Source organism: Schistocerca piceifrons, chromosome 8 (assembly GCF_021461385.2).
Source record: "Schistocerca piceifrons isolate TAMUIC-IGC-003096 chromosome 8, iqSchPice1.1, whole genome shotgun sequence".
Classification (NCBI taxonomy): Eukaryota; Metazoa; Arthropoda; class Insecta; order Orthoptera; family Acrididae; genus Schistocerca; species Schistocerca piceifrons.
Genome location: NC_060145.1, coordinates 502,307,416 through 502,320,960, shown reverse-complemented (window position 1 = coordinate 502,320,960; position 13,545 = coordinate 502,307,416). Strand labels below are relative to the sequence as shown.

At 42.7% G+C, this 13,545-nt stretch overlaps 1 protein-coding gene across 1 annotated transcript in view; it reads right to left on the bottom strand.

The window, feature by feature from the left end:
* The window catches only part of LOC124712491 (aminopeptidase N-like), a 141,914-nt gene extending 129,685 nt beyond the window's left edge, over nucleotides 1–12,229 (bottom strand). Inside the window, exon 1 of the mRNA XM_047242786.1 lies at nucleotides 11,933–12,229. Coding sequence (XP_047098742.1) covers nucleotides 11,933–12,229 — 297 coding nt within the window. The remainder of the gene's footprint in view (nucleotides 1–11,932) is intronic.
* Nucleotides 12,230–13,545: the final 1,316 nt, after the last annotated feature.

Sequence of the window (13,545 nt, the reverse complement as noted above, 5' to 3'; positions counted from 1 at the left end):
ACACGCGCTAGTCCATCGCTGTAAGTCACCTATATCCATCCACTCCCAGTTGCCCTCCTCATTCAGTCCAAAGCACTGTCTTTTTCTCTTTGTGTCTCTCTAACTGCCGCTGTCTCCCCCCGTCTTGCAGCCACCATCTCCTTCGTTCTGTCCTACTGCTACAGTCTCCTCGCTCTGTCATTGCCTTCCTCTTTGTCTCTTTTATCGCTGATACGTATCTCGTTCCTCCCATTCTACTCTGCTGTGTCTTCTCACTCTATCTCTCTGTTCCTCATCATCATTGTCGTTCTTATATACTCTGTCCCTCACTATCACTGGCTCTCGCCCATTTTCCCTTTATTCCTAAACTCCCCTCCCCGCCGCTGACAGTGTCTCCTTCACTTTTTGCCTGGCGCTGTTCTATCACTGTCAACTATGTTCCGCTCCCGAGCTGCCATTGTCTCCTTTGCTTTTTCTATAACACGTCCACTATCTATTATCTTTCAGTATTTTTCCGCTGGTTCTGTTCTTTTCCCAGCTGCAGCACGGCATGTAACTCTTACAGAAGAAATGTAACGGTCAGGAAAATGCAGACAGTTTACTTATGTGAAACTGAAAAAAACGCGAAACTAATTTTACACCTCAGACCAAAGTTTACGTGCAAAAAAGTTTGGCATGTGTTTCATTATTACGACATGGGGTTCGCAGATAATAACGGAGACACTTTACAACATATTTCTCCGTGCGACCTCACTTTCTATACTGCCTCACACCGGATTTTACGTGCATGGTTTTCGTAAACAAGTAGCGTAATTTTGAACCTCTGTATTTCGAAAACGGATAAAGATATGTAAAAAGTTTTCTAGGGTGGTCGAGATCGGGGTCTGAGGAATACATTATAAAAATTCCAGTCATTTGCTGTGCGTGTCCGTTTCGGAATCCCTGGCGGTGTTTCGGTATCCCAAAAGCAAGTGTTTCGGTTGTTTATCGATAGCACATTTTTGAAAACGGAAAGGTGTCACTTCTAGATAAATGACTAGAGAATAAACCGTTAAAATTTGAGCAATTTGCTGCGTTCGGTTGTTTAGATATCCGCTGCTGACGGCAAAAGAATGGTAAGGAAATCCAAGCGGAGGGTTGTCGAAGGGGTCGCCTAACCTTCTGACACTAGCACAGCCGCCACGATAAAGTGGTGTCGAAATATCTGAAGGTACATTTCTAAAATGCTCGACAAAGTTGCGTGCGCGGCAGTGGGGCTGTCACCGAACTGGAGGCTCCTAGAGGGGCTCTTTGCCGTTGTAGTCAGGGGCGTGTCAATGTTGGAGGAGGGAGGGGAGTAGGAAGGCCGAAGAGGTGTGCGTACCCTTTCCTGGTTCCGATAGCGCTCAGATTTCGTCGTACGGTTCTGAACGGTCTGTAGACGAGAACGAAATCTGCGGTCCCACTGCACGTTCAGTGGAGATGCAGCCCCGCAGTGCCCTCAGGGAAGGTTTCAGCAGGCCAAAGGTTGTCAGGAAGGTCTAGAACTACCTGCTGCTCATCAGACTGAGAACTCTCGCTCTCGAACGCGAAATGTGTGCAGTCGACGCCTCAGGGAAAGAGGCAGTTTCATTGGCGCACTTGATGCCAACCTCTGGGACGTTTTCGTGTCGATTGTGAGCGGCGGTCTATCTGAAATGTTTTCCTCGGCCACTCGTAAGAGGAAGACTGCACTGTAGTTTCTTCTCTAGATTGTAGCACAGGTGACAAAATGGTAAATATCGAAATAGATGACAGAGGAATAGAAAAACAATTAAAATCGCTCAAAAGAGGAAAGGCCGCTGGACCTGATGGGATACCAGTTCGATTTTACACAGAGTACGCGAAGGAACTTGCCCCCCTTCTTGCAGCGGTGTACCGTAGGTCTCTAGAAGAGCGTAGCGTTCCAAAGGATTGAAAAAGAGCATAGGTCATCCCCGTTTTCAATAAGGGACGTCGAACAGATGTGCAAAACTATAGACCTATATCTCTAACGTCAATCAGCTGTAGAATTTTGGAACACGTATTATGTTCGAGTATAATGACTTTTCTCGAGACTAGAAATCTACTCTGTAGGAATCAGCACGGGTTTCGAAAAAGACGATAGTGTGAAACCCAGCTCGCGCTATTCGTCCACGAGACTCAGAGGGCCATGGACACGGGTTCCCAGGTAGTAAGAGTGATTTCAGGTGTGCCGCAGGGGAGCGTCGTAGGACCGTTGCTATTCACAGTATACATAAATTACCTTGTGGATAACATTGGAAGTTCAGTGAGACTTTTTTCGGATGATGCTGTAGTATATTGAGAGGTTGTAATAATGGAAAATTGTACAGAAATGCAGGAGGATCTGCAACGAATTGAGGCATGGTGCAGGGAATGGCAATCGAATCTCAATGTAGACAAGTGTAATGTGATGAGAATACATAGAAAGAAAGATCCTTTATAATTTAGCTACAATATAGCAGGTCAGCAACTGGAAGCAGTTAATTGCATAAATTATCTGGGAGTAGGCATTAGGAGTGATTTAAAATGGAATGACCATATAAAATAAATCGTCGATAAAGCAGATGCCAGACAGATTCATTGGAAGAATCCTAAGGAAATGCAATCCGAAAACAAAGGAAGTAGGTTACAGTACACTTGTTCGCCCACTGCTCGAATACTGCTCACCGGTGTGGGATCCGTACCAGATAGGGTTGATAGAAGAGATAGAGAAGGTCCAACGGAGAGCAGCGCGCTTCGTTACAGGATTATTTAGTAATCGCGAAAGCGTTACGGAGATGATAGATAAACTCCAGTGGAAGACTGCAGGAGAGACGCTCAGTAGTTCGGTACGAGCTTTTATTGGACTTTCGAGAACATACCTTCACCGAGGAGTCAGGCAGTATATTGCTACCCCCTATGTATATCTCGCGAAAAGACCATGAGGATAAAATCAGAGAGATTAGAGCCCACACACAGGCATACCGACAATCTTTCTTTCCACGAACAATACGAGACTGGAATAGAAGGGAGGACCGATAGAGGTACTCAGAGTACCCTTCACCACACGCCGTCAGGTGGATTGCGGAGTATGGATGTAGATGTAGATGTAGATGTAGATTTCAAAGCCGGGGGTCGCAGTTCTGACCTCCGTCGCAGAGACGTCAAAAGTAGGGTGTAATGGGGGTGTCACCTTCCGATCGCGTGGCTCGTTGGGTGCCGGTGTGACGTGACACGTTATAAAATAAATAAAATAAATAAATAAAAATATATTGTTATTTTAAATATGTTAATTATTCTATCTGTATGATGGTGATTGTGATTGCAATTGTATTTGCTTATCTGGAACGTGGACGTTTAATTATTCGGTATCAGACGCTTGACAATGGCTTTTTCGTAAAGGCAATGTTACTCGTAGTTGACCGTGAAATAAAACTGAATAATCGGACTTCGTAATTAAATCGTTTCCAAAGACTGCTGCGGTAGGTGCGGATTCATAATCTAAATCTCAATATTACAATAATTTGTCAGCCATGCCAATACGTCGTACAGAGGTGATTGTCTACTAAACATAAAAAAGTTACACAGTTAAATCAGATATATTCAATGAATAAGCCTACAGTTCATAATCCTACTTACTTTTATAAATATAATTCTTTACAGAATCGAGTGCCTAGTGTGGTTGCAACTCGCAGTATTCTTCTATAACATGATATATGGCGGTGTGCCAGACAATAAAATAAAATACGTGCTTCTCGCACCACTTCTACCAGAGCTCTCCCTTTCTTAATCAAACATAAGAGTAACGTAATTGTGCTTTTGTTTTATCAGCAACACAGCGCTGCAGTTGTGTGCCATAGGCTTTATTTATTTGTCACTGATTATTTATTTAATTAATATTTCGCGTTTCCGCGGAAACTCACGCTCGGCATGCAAATGTGCCTTTATATTGCCCCCTGAATTGCGAGGCGAAAGGACACACCTGCAGGCGAGCAATTCACCTAAAGGCACAAGAAAATCTAAGTTATCTACAACTATTTACATGACTTACATTACACATTATACACATTATATACAAAATTTGAATGACGCGGGTGCGCCGTAAAAGTTCTAATGTTGGCAGATAGAGTGCGCGCATGCGCAGAAGCGTCTGTGTAACTGCGGCACTGCCGTTATATCGTACAGTTAGATCACGCGGCACAGTATTGCAGTTCATATTGTTCGTGTGCGCGCGTTTTTCAGTCGTTGAACAAAGAAAATATTCAACCAAGATTACATATGAAGACTACATTCTATGACAGGTAACTTAGTTTTAAATTTACAATATTTGTTATAACACAATACAACTTAGATTGTTGAATGTTCTTAGTTACATAGTATTGTTTTGAAATACTTCAAAGAAAAATGTCCGTATTTTTCAGGTGCGTTGACCTATACACATCGTGTCGTTATTACAGTTCATATTCATCCGCTGCTCAATAATTTTTTACAGGTTAGTATCGTCGTGGTAAAGTTTTTTGATCACAGTAACATCGTTGTATAACAACGTGATTAATACATAAGCGTGTCCATTTCTCATTTCCATTATAGTCGTAGTGATGCAGTTGGTTGTGACTAAAAGCATTGCTTATTACAGATCAGACGTGACCCGTCGAGTAATTGGTCCACGTGCAGTTCGTTTTTTACATTCCGTGGAAGCTTGGTTGCAGAACCTCGGACGGCACATAGCTGGCGTCGATCCTTGGACAGTCCAGGTAAGAGTGTCCGTCACATTTCGAGAACATTTCATTCCCTGAAGTTCCAACCAAAATTCTTCCACCCATCGTGTTGTTTTGTGGACAGGCACTTTGTGTCCATTTAATCCAGTTAACATCTTGAAGTTGGGTACTGTAGTAATGTCACTAGACGATGCACGAATTATGCACTTCACATTTTCAGTTTTTTGCTGAATATAGCTCACCTAAATGTTCGTAGTTATTAATCAAGGAAATCGTTCATCGCGTTCACATAGATACGCTGCATAATGAATAGCATTAACAGTTTCTTTCACATAGGTTTCCGCGTAGTTGCAGAGTTAGTAATGTTCGTTAATGTCCGTGAACAGTGGTTCACTATGCAATGTCTTTTTGGCACTCGTTTTGTTCAAATTTTTACATAGTAACAGTTACACTATACATCAGTTAAAAAAATAAGTAATTATACATACACACGTCACATATTTTCTTAGCATAAACATAATATAGTTGCACATAAACATATTTACATCATCATTACATCGCTATAGGTTATTACATTGTGTCACATTTGATTTCATGAATTGCAGATATTTACATCCTCTTTAGCGATTTTGCTGGGATATTATCGATGTTTTTTGTGATGTCATCTGAAATTAAGATAGGCTAGACACAACATTCACTACATCAGTAGGCAAGACCAGGCGTTTTCACTACTCAATAAATATTCACAATAGTAAGAGAGAGAAAATGTTCGATTCCTCGCGTTTTGTGCGTGTGTGTAGAGTGTCTGTGTGGCCTTGACTACTGATAGATGCTTTTCGTGTTGAGAGATGTGCGTCTAATCTATTTCTCAAAGTAAAAGATCGCTTCACAGATGACGTCTGTCATTTCGTCAGGTGTCACACCAAGTCAGTGGTACCTTCAGTAACAAATGTTCCGTGAAAAATTAATATGTCATCCACTGCTACGTAATCATAAATTTTACTTTAATATTCCGTCTTCTCGGTGGTGCCGCGGCGTTGAAAGAAAAGTTCTTCTGTCTTCAACTGCGTCACTGGTACAGCTGAAATGAAAATTTCTATACTACTTATAATCTATGTTGTAATTTGTTTTAGTTCTTGCCACACAGCAGGTCGTTGAGATAACGGTACGTTATATGTCTTGTGGTAGAAGATCTTGTGAGGCTTAACTTCAATCTTGTACACATACGTGTTGATAACACCTAATCGTTTGGTAAAAACTTGTAAATATTTGGATAACACTTCCTGTAGTTTTATACGTTCATGTACACTGAGAGCTGTAGCTTCACTTATCTTATGATCAAGCAATGTTTTCAAGTCCATTAGCTCTGTGTCAGATGAGTGAGTTTGCATGTCTTGAATGTCATTGACAAGTACTAACTGAACCTTGTACCCTGTACAGTGTTTGTCATGCTTTAGAGTTCTCCTGTCCAAATCAATAATAATTACACTGCCTTTATCATTTAAAATACATTTACCTTTGGAGAAGTCTATAATGCAGTCCTTCTCGCTCATAATATCTATTCCTAACATGCAATTTGTCACAATTTGTACAACCAGGAATGGCCATTGTACGGTTCCATTACCTATTTTAACGTTTACAAAAACTTGCTTCGTAACCCTACATGACTTATTACCTAGTGCAGTAGTTATTTTACAGTTTTGGGCAGGAAACTCAGGCACAGGTTCCAATTCACACATCTTTTTATAGAAATTAAAAGACAAAACGCTCACAGCTGCACCTATATCTAGGATAATAGTAGTTGGAATCCCACCTACTACACCAGTAGTAGATACTAAAACAATTTCATTTGTGTTTAAACGACATTGTGTACTGTCTTGTAAAAGTTCATCTGATATATTGTTATTGTGGTTGTATCTTATAAATAAAACAGGTAGTTTTTGTTTAGAATTACTCGGCATATCATTATTCTGTTGTTCAAGTGTGGTGTCAAATAACTGATTAACATTGAAGTCGCCCCCCAAGAATTCTTCAGCCACGACCTGGGGCAAAGTAGTGACTGTTTCTAGTTTGTTGGATTAGCATTTGTACTAGGTACTGACACAGATTGAGGTTGTGCATCAGGTGTCATTTCTATTATATTCACATTCGAATATTGCCTATTATGATCTCCAAACTTTTGCGGTTGTTGTTGCTGTTGCGCATTATAACTTACCTGTCGGTCGTAAGGTATGCTCCAATTTTGACCTGGTGGCTGCTGTGGTAAAGCAGAGTTTGAATGAAAGTACTGATCGTTACGAGTCCAACCTTGATGCTGTCTTGGCTCGTAGTTATTATTATTTCTATTTCTGTTTGTGTTTTTGTTATTACCTTTGTATCCGTTGTTACCGTTGTAGTTATTACCGCGGTGCCTTTTGTATGGATTGCCGCATAAAATGTTATTACTGTTGTAACTATTGTTTGTATTGGAATACGCGTGTTGATTTTGATTTCCGTACTGAGACGGCATGTGAGTTTGCTGTTTTTGTTGTATCGCGTATCCAACTGTGGGCGCGCCAGAATTGTGTTGGCAAGCCTGCATGTTTTGCATACCACTAGTGTAAACATTGTGGCTGCTGTTTTGCCGCGCGAAGCGCTGATCTTCAAGTAACATGTCAACCGAATCTAAAGCTGTTAAAAAATAATCTGAATCGTCATCCGGGATATGTAGGAGTTTTTCTTTAATGTTGAAAGGCAATTTGGCCTTCAAGGCACGGAGTATATCACGCGTTGCGACTGGTTCGTCTAAAAAATGTCCCATGTTCAAGTATTTTTCAAAATATCTGCGTAAGTTACCATTTTTACTGTTAAAAGTTTCAGGTTCTAAAATTTGTCTTCTGAGTCGCTCCTGGACGGATTGCGACCAGAATTTGTTCAGAAAAGCACGCTCAAACTCACTGTACTTGGTACATACGTCAGCTTGACTGTGTGCCCAGACAGCTGCATCGCCTTGGATGTAACCGACAATATATGAAATCTTTTTCCGGTCACTCCAAGTGCGAGGAAATGCGTTACTAAAAGATTTAAGAAAAATCACCGGATGAATGGTTCGTTTTTCTGGGATAAAAATCTGAAATTGCCTGTGTTTCATTAAGCTTTCGTCTACCTTTGCATTATGATATAGATTTATTCCACTGTAATTACTGCTATGTCCAGCTGGCGAGTAATTACGATAATGTTGCTGTGGTTTACCATGATAATAGCTTGTGTTTGTGTTTCCACATCGTGGTATGTGTTGTAGTCGTGGTGTGTTTTGTTCTTGTGTATTTGTCGTGTGCGGAATGTGTGTATCATACTCGAATGTATATTGGTTTCTGAACTGTACATTTTGACTGATATTTTCGTTACATTCAGACTGTAGTTGATCGGTGAATTGTCTCATGGGTGCAGTGACGGATTGTACTGCGTCACTGATCAGCTGTTTGTTATTAGTAATGTATTGCGCTACGGAGTCGTGCACAATTGTTGGTAAATTTTCACGTAAGCATCTATCAAAATGTTTGTCTTTGTTCTCAACCCAATCATGAAATTCTTTATTAATATTTTGAAAATGAGCTGTGGCATCTGATTGTAAGATGTCAGTCAGGTGTTGTTCAACATTGTCAAATTTATTCTGTACGTCAGTAATTCGTTTTTCAAGGTTGTCATGTACTGAAGGATATGTTTGAATTTGTTCAGTAAGAACTTCACACGTGACATTAAGGTTTTTTACTTGTGTCTGTAAAAGTGCTACGTCAGTTGTAGTCTTTTCTTGTCTCGTATTAAGCTGGGAAAATTTAGTACTGAGTTCATTCATCTGTTTGGTCAGTGTGGCGTCTATAAGTTCCACACGTTTACACAAAGTGTCATTACCTATCTTGATTGCTATGAGATCAGATTTGATTTCGTCATTTTGTGTTTTTAACTGTTCATTTTGTGTCTCTAATTGTGCCTTTAAGGTTGCCATGTTTTCGGCGTTCTGTTTCCTTATGGTTGCCATATTTTCTGCGTTTTGTTTCATTAGCATTTGTAACATGTCGGCAATGTTTACCGTTTGCAGGGTCTCTGCCCCCGCCGCGTCATTAGACGTGACGTCATGCATTAACATGGGCTCTGATTGAGATTTTGAAATTTTTGTAGTGGACGGCCTATTGTCAAAATTTTCGTCAACACTTGCGTCAATGTTTGATGAATCGTCACTACCGGTTGCTGTCGTAAAGTCATTTTCTAACACTTGTCTCACGTCCGAGTCGGATTGCGTCTGAATAGTACGTCCTTGCTGTTCCATTTTTGCGTATTGTTTTCTAGTTATTACCATGCCACACGTGGTATATGTTTCAAGAAAATTTTTGACACTGATTTTAAAATAAAACGTAGTTGAGCATGAATCGCTCGTAGCAACAATGGCTGTCTGTTAATTTAAAATATAAACTGAATTTGAGATTATTGGTAATGGCTGCTGGCCATGTTACATGATATCGTACAGAAGTCGGCCATATTGTACACTCGTGTATTGGTATTGTTGCATACGTTATTGTTTAGGGAAAAGTACTGAGAATGAAATTTATCACTGAAACTGTTATGCAGAAAAGAAACACTACAGAATTTACTGAAAAGCTAATACACTGAATTATACGTCTGGTCAAGCCTGCTAATGCAAAGATGCTGCGTCTTACCTTATTTTGCTGGAAGTTTCATTGCGTCTTCCCGCAAAATTTCAGAATTGGAAAATATCTTCAGATTTTGTTATCTCTCATACATTGACGTCCAGGTCCAGAAAGTTGATTTTTTTACATGAAACAAAGAGAACAATGTAACAAATGACAAAATAACAAGTCCAACACGCAGTCGCCAATATAAAATAAATAAAATAAATAAATAAAAATATATATTGTTATTTTAAATATGTTAATTATTCTATCTGTATGATGGTGATTGTGATTGCAGTTGTATTTGCTTATCTGGAACGTGGACGTTTAATTATTCGGTATCAGACGCTTGACAATGGCTTTTTTGTAAAGGCAATGTTACTCGTAGTTGACCGTGAAATAAAACTGAATAATCGGACTTCGTAATTAAATCGTTTCCAAAGACTACTACGGTAGGTGCGGACTCATAATCTAAATCTCAATATTACAATAATTTGCCAGCCATGCCAATACGTCGTACAGAGGTGATTGTCTACTAAACATAAAAAAGTTACACAGTTAGTTAAATCAGATATATTCAATGAATAAGCCTACAGTTCATAATCCTACTTACTTTTATAAATATAATTCTTTACAGAATCGAGTGCCTAGTGTGGTTGCAACTCGCAGTATTCTTCTATAACATGAAATATGGCGGTGTGCCAGACAATAAAATAAAATACGTGCTTCTCGCACCACTTCTACCAGAGCTCTCCCTTTCTTAATCAAACATAAGAGTAACGTAATTGTGCTTTTGTTTTATCAGCGACACAGCGCTGCAGTTGTGTGCCATAGGCTTTATTTATTTGTCACTGATTATTTATTTAATTAATATTTCGCGTTTCCGCGGAAACTCACGCTCGGCATGCAAATGTGCCTTTATAACGTGGCAGCAAGTTGCGAGCCGCGGCCCTCTCTCCTTCCCCCCGCACGTGTCGACCGACGCGGCTCGCCGTCTGGAGCGTCGCAGCAGGGGCACGAGTGTGGCGCCTTTGAGCCGAGTTGCAAACTTAAGCGTCGCAGTATGTCTGAATTACTGGATTTCGAGAAAGTGAGCATTTATTTCTGTTGCACGTTATACTTGGCGTACATATGGGATTTCGACGACTGTATACTTGTGATATTATTCTGAGGTATGTGGAGGAAGTTAAGCTTATAACTCTCAGTTTTTATGGGTTCACACCAACATCACAGAAATGCATCCTTCCAAACGCGCACAGCGTCTGACATTCTCAAAGCAAATGCAGTTGATGCAAATGATCAGCGGAGCCGACACGGAGGTCAGAAAAGGGAGGTATCCTTTAACAAATGAAGAAAAAGGGAAATGAAGGAGTGGCATGTCCTGTGGAACGTACAGGAGTATAGGAGTTGCTGTTGTGTTTCAACGGATAGGTCCTCCGTGGGTACACTCTAAAAATTTTTTCTAGTGTATAAGTGAAAAGGGGAAGCAACACATATTCAAGAATTTTCAGGAGTTGGGTCACTATTATAAACAAAATGCGTACTTACAACGTTGTTTTCGGTCAAAAAGAGTCATTCCTAAAAGTAGCTACTAAATTTGCGCTTTGAAGAGTTTTCTCTGTACTATTTCGATGATTCATCCAGATACTGAACAGGAATATGTCAATGGTAACTGGTGTTAAGTAAACAGTGGTAAGTACCCTTCGACAAAATTTTAAGAATGGGGTTGTGTATATAGTTTACATTTTAGAAATGTGTGCAGCGAGGTGACAAGTGGCGGGGTTCCTCCCGACGTCGGCTCGCCGCATTGCAGCAGCTCGGCGCGCCGTGGACTCGGCGCGCCGCCGGCGGCCCCCTGTACAAGTACTGAGCTGTGCTGCCACAGCGGCGGAAGTCTCGCCGGCGCGGCACAAGTACATGTCGGGCGGGGCTCGTGCCGGAAGATCTGGCTGGCCAGTTGTCCACAACGTTCTGTAAACCAATAGCGAGTAATCGTGGCCCAGTGGCATGACATCGTTGTTTGGGGACATCGAGTCCACGAACGGCTGCAAATGTTCCCCAACTATCCGAAAGTAACAATTCCCAGTCAATCGTCGTGTAAACACTGTCCACACCATTACGGTGTGCGTTGTCGACAACTCGGATCCACGGCTTTGTCGAGTCTGCACGACACTCGAACCCTACGTGGATAAAAAGTTATACTGAATTTACTGAAACTCGGCTGTGCGATTTCTCGAAATAAGCAAAATATCGCTCATCACTGCTTCAATTGACGTCTTCAAATCTTTTGATTAATTGGGAGATACTGAATCGGACTGGAGAGAGAAATACTATGTGGCACAACTCGAATGAAGGATTAGGTAGGTCGGTACGGCAACCGTGAGCATCACAGTATAATTAGTTTGGTAACGAATGGAAATTTGGGGAGGGGGCGTATTGTAGGGCGACTAAGTCCCGATTACTGTAAGAAGGTTGAAGTGGATACAGGTAGCAATAGTTCATCATTTAGAGAGAGACCGAGAGGCTTGCACAGGTTAAAGAAAATTGCTACTTAGAAATGGAGCTTACCGTATTCGTCAGGTTCCCGACAGCGTCATTCACGATGGCGTCGATGGCGACGTGTCCCTGGAACTGGTTCTTCTGGAAGCCGCCCTCGGGCTGGAAGTAGGGCGCAACGGTGAGGGCGTAGTGCCTGGGTAGCACCTCGAGCGGCAGGCGGGTGACCGCGGCGGCGCGCGCCCACTGCGTCCTCCGCGCCTGCCACCGGCCCACTACGGCCGGGGCCAGCTGCACCAGCGACGCGCACGTAGACGCCGCCAGCGCCGCCACCAGCGCCGCCACCACCCGACTGCTTCGCAGGGGCATCCTGCACAAAAGTTGCACGTACCACTCGCTGCCGCTCCACCCGCGGACTTGTGCGCGTACACTCGCACTGAGCGCTAGTCCGAGAGCTGTCCGATACTCTTGACCATCGTCTCTGAGATCGATAAAACCTGAGACATTACCCCCAGAAGAATCACATATTTGAGTGCAGCTTTTTGGAATTCAGAGATATTTTGTATGTGAGAGGTTTAAGGCAGTGAGACAAATATAACAGTTATAAAGAGTGCACAGTGATGAACCAGAACATTACTATGACCACCTACGTAACACCCGGTACGTCCACATTTGGCACGGGTAACATCAGCGACGCATCGTGGCACGGAATCGGTGAGGTCTCAGAAGATCACTGGAGGGAGTTGGCACCACATCTGCACACTTAAGTCAACTAATCGCCATAAATTCGTGTCAGGGGATCGATGAGCTCTGACGTCACATTCAGTCACATCCCAGATGTGTTCGATCTGTTTCCGGAGAGTTGGGGATGGGGGGCCAGCACATCGATTGCAAATCGCCACTGTGTTTCTCGAACCACTCCATCACACTCTTGACCTTCTGACATTGCACATTATCTTGTAGAAACGAGTCACTGCCGTCACGAAGGGATGTACGTGGTCCGCAACCAGTGGACGACACTCCTCGGCCGTCACGGTGCCTCGCACGAGCTCCACTGGGCCCACGAATGCCAACGAGGATGTTCCCCAGAGCATAATGGAGACGCCGCCAGCTCGTTTCCGTCCCGAAGTTCAGGTGTCGTCTGGAAGACGACGGATTCGTGGAGCTGATGAAGAAGGTATCGACATTCGTCGTATCGTGCAACGCTGTGTTGCTGCGCCAACGTGCAGTGCCGATGGTCACGTGCCCATTTCAGTCCTAGTTGCCGATGTCGTCTCGTTAACATTGGCACATTCACTGGTCCTCGTCTGCGGAGGCCCATCGTTAGGAGCGCTCTGTGTCTTCAGACACACTTGTACTCTGCTCAGCATTAAAATCTGATGTTAGCTCCGCCACAGTTCGCCGGCTGTCGTGTTTTACCAGTTTGTCCAGACTACGACGCCCGACATCTGTAATGAGGAGTAGCCGCCCAACCCCACGACTTCTGGACGTAGTTTCACCTCAGTTTTGCCACAAATGCTCGTGCCGAACCTCCGACTTATCGTAACCTGCCCTCGGTCAAATGAAGATACGTGGCGCGCATTCCCCATCCTACACAGGGACAGCACGCTCACTGATGCTACCCGCACTGTGCGCGTATCTGACTACCAGTCATTCCTCGCCTAGTGACGTTGCTATCGCCTGGA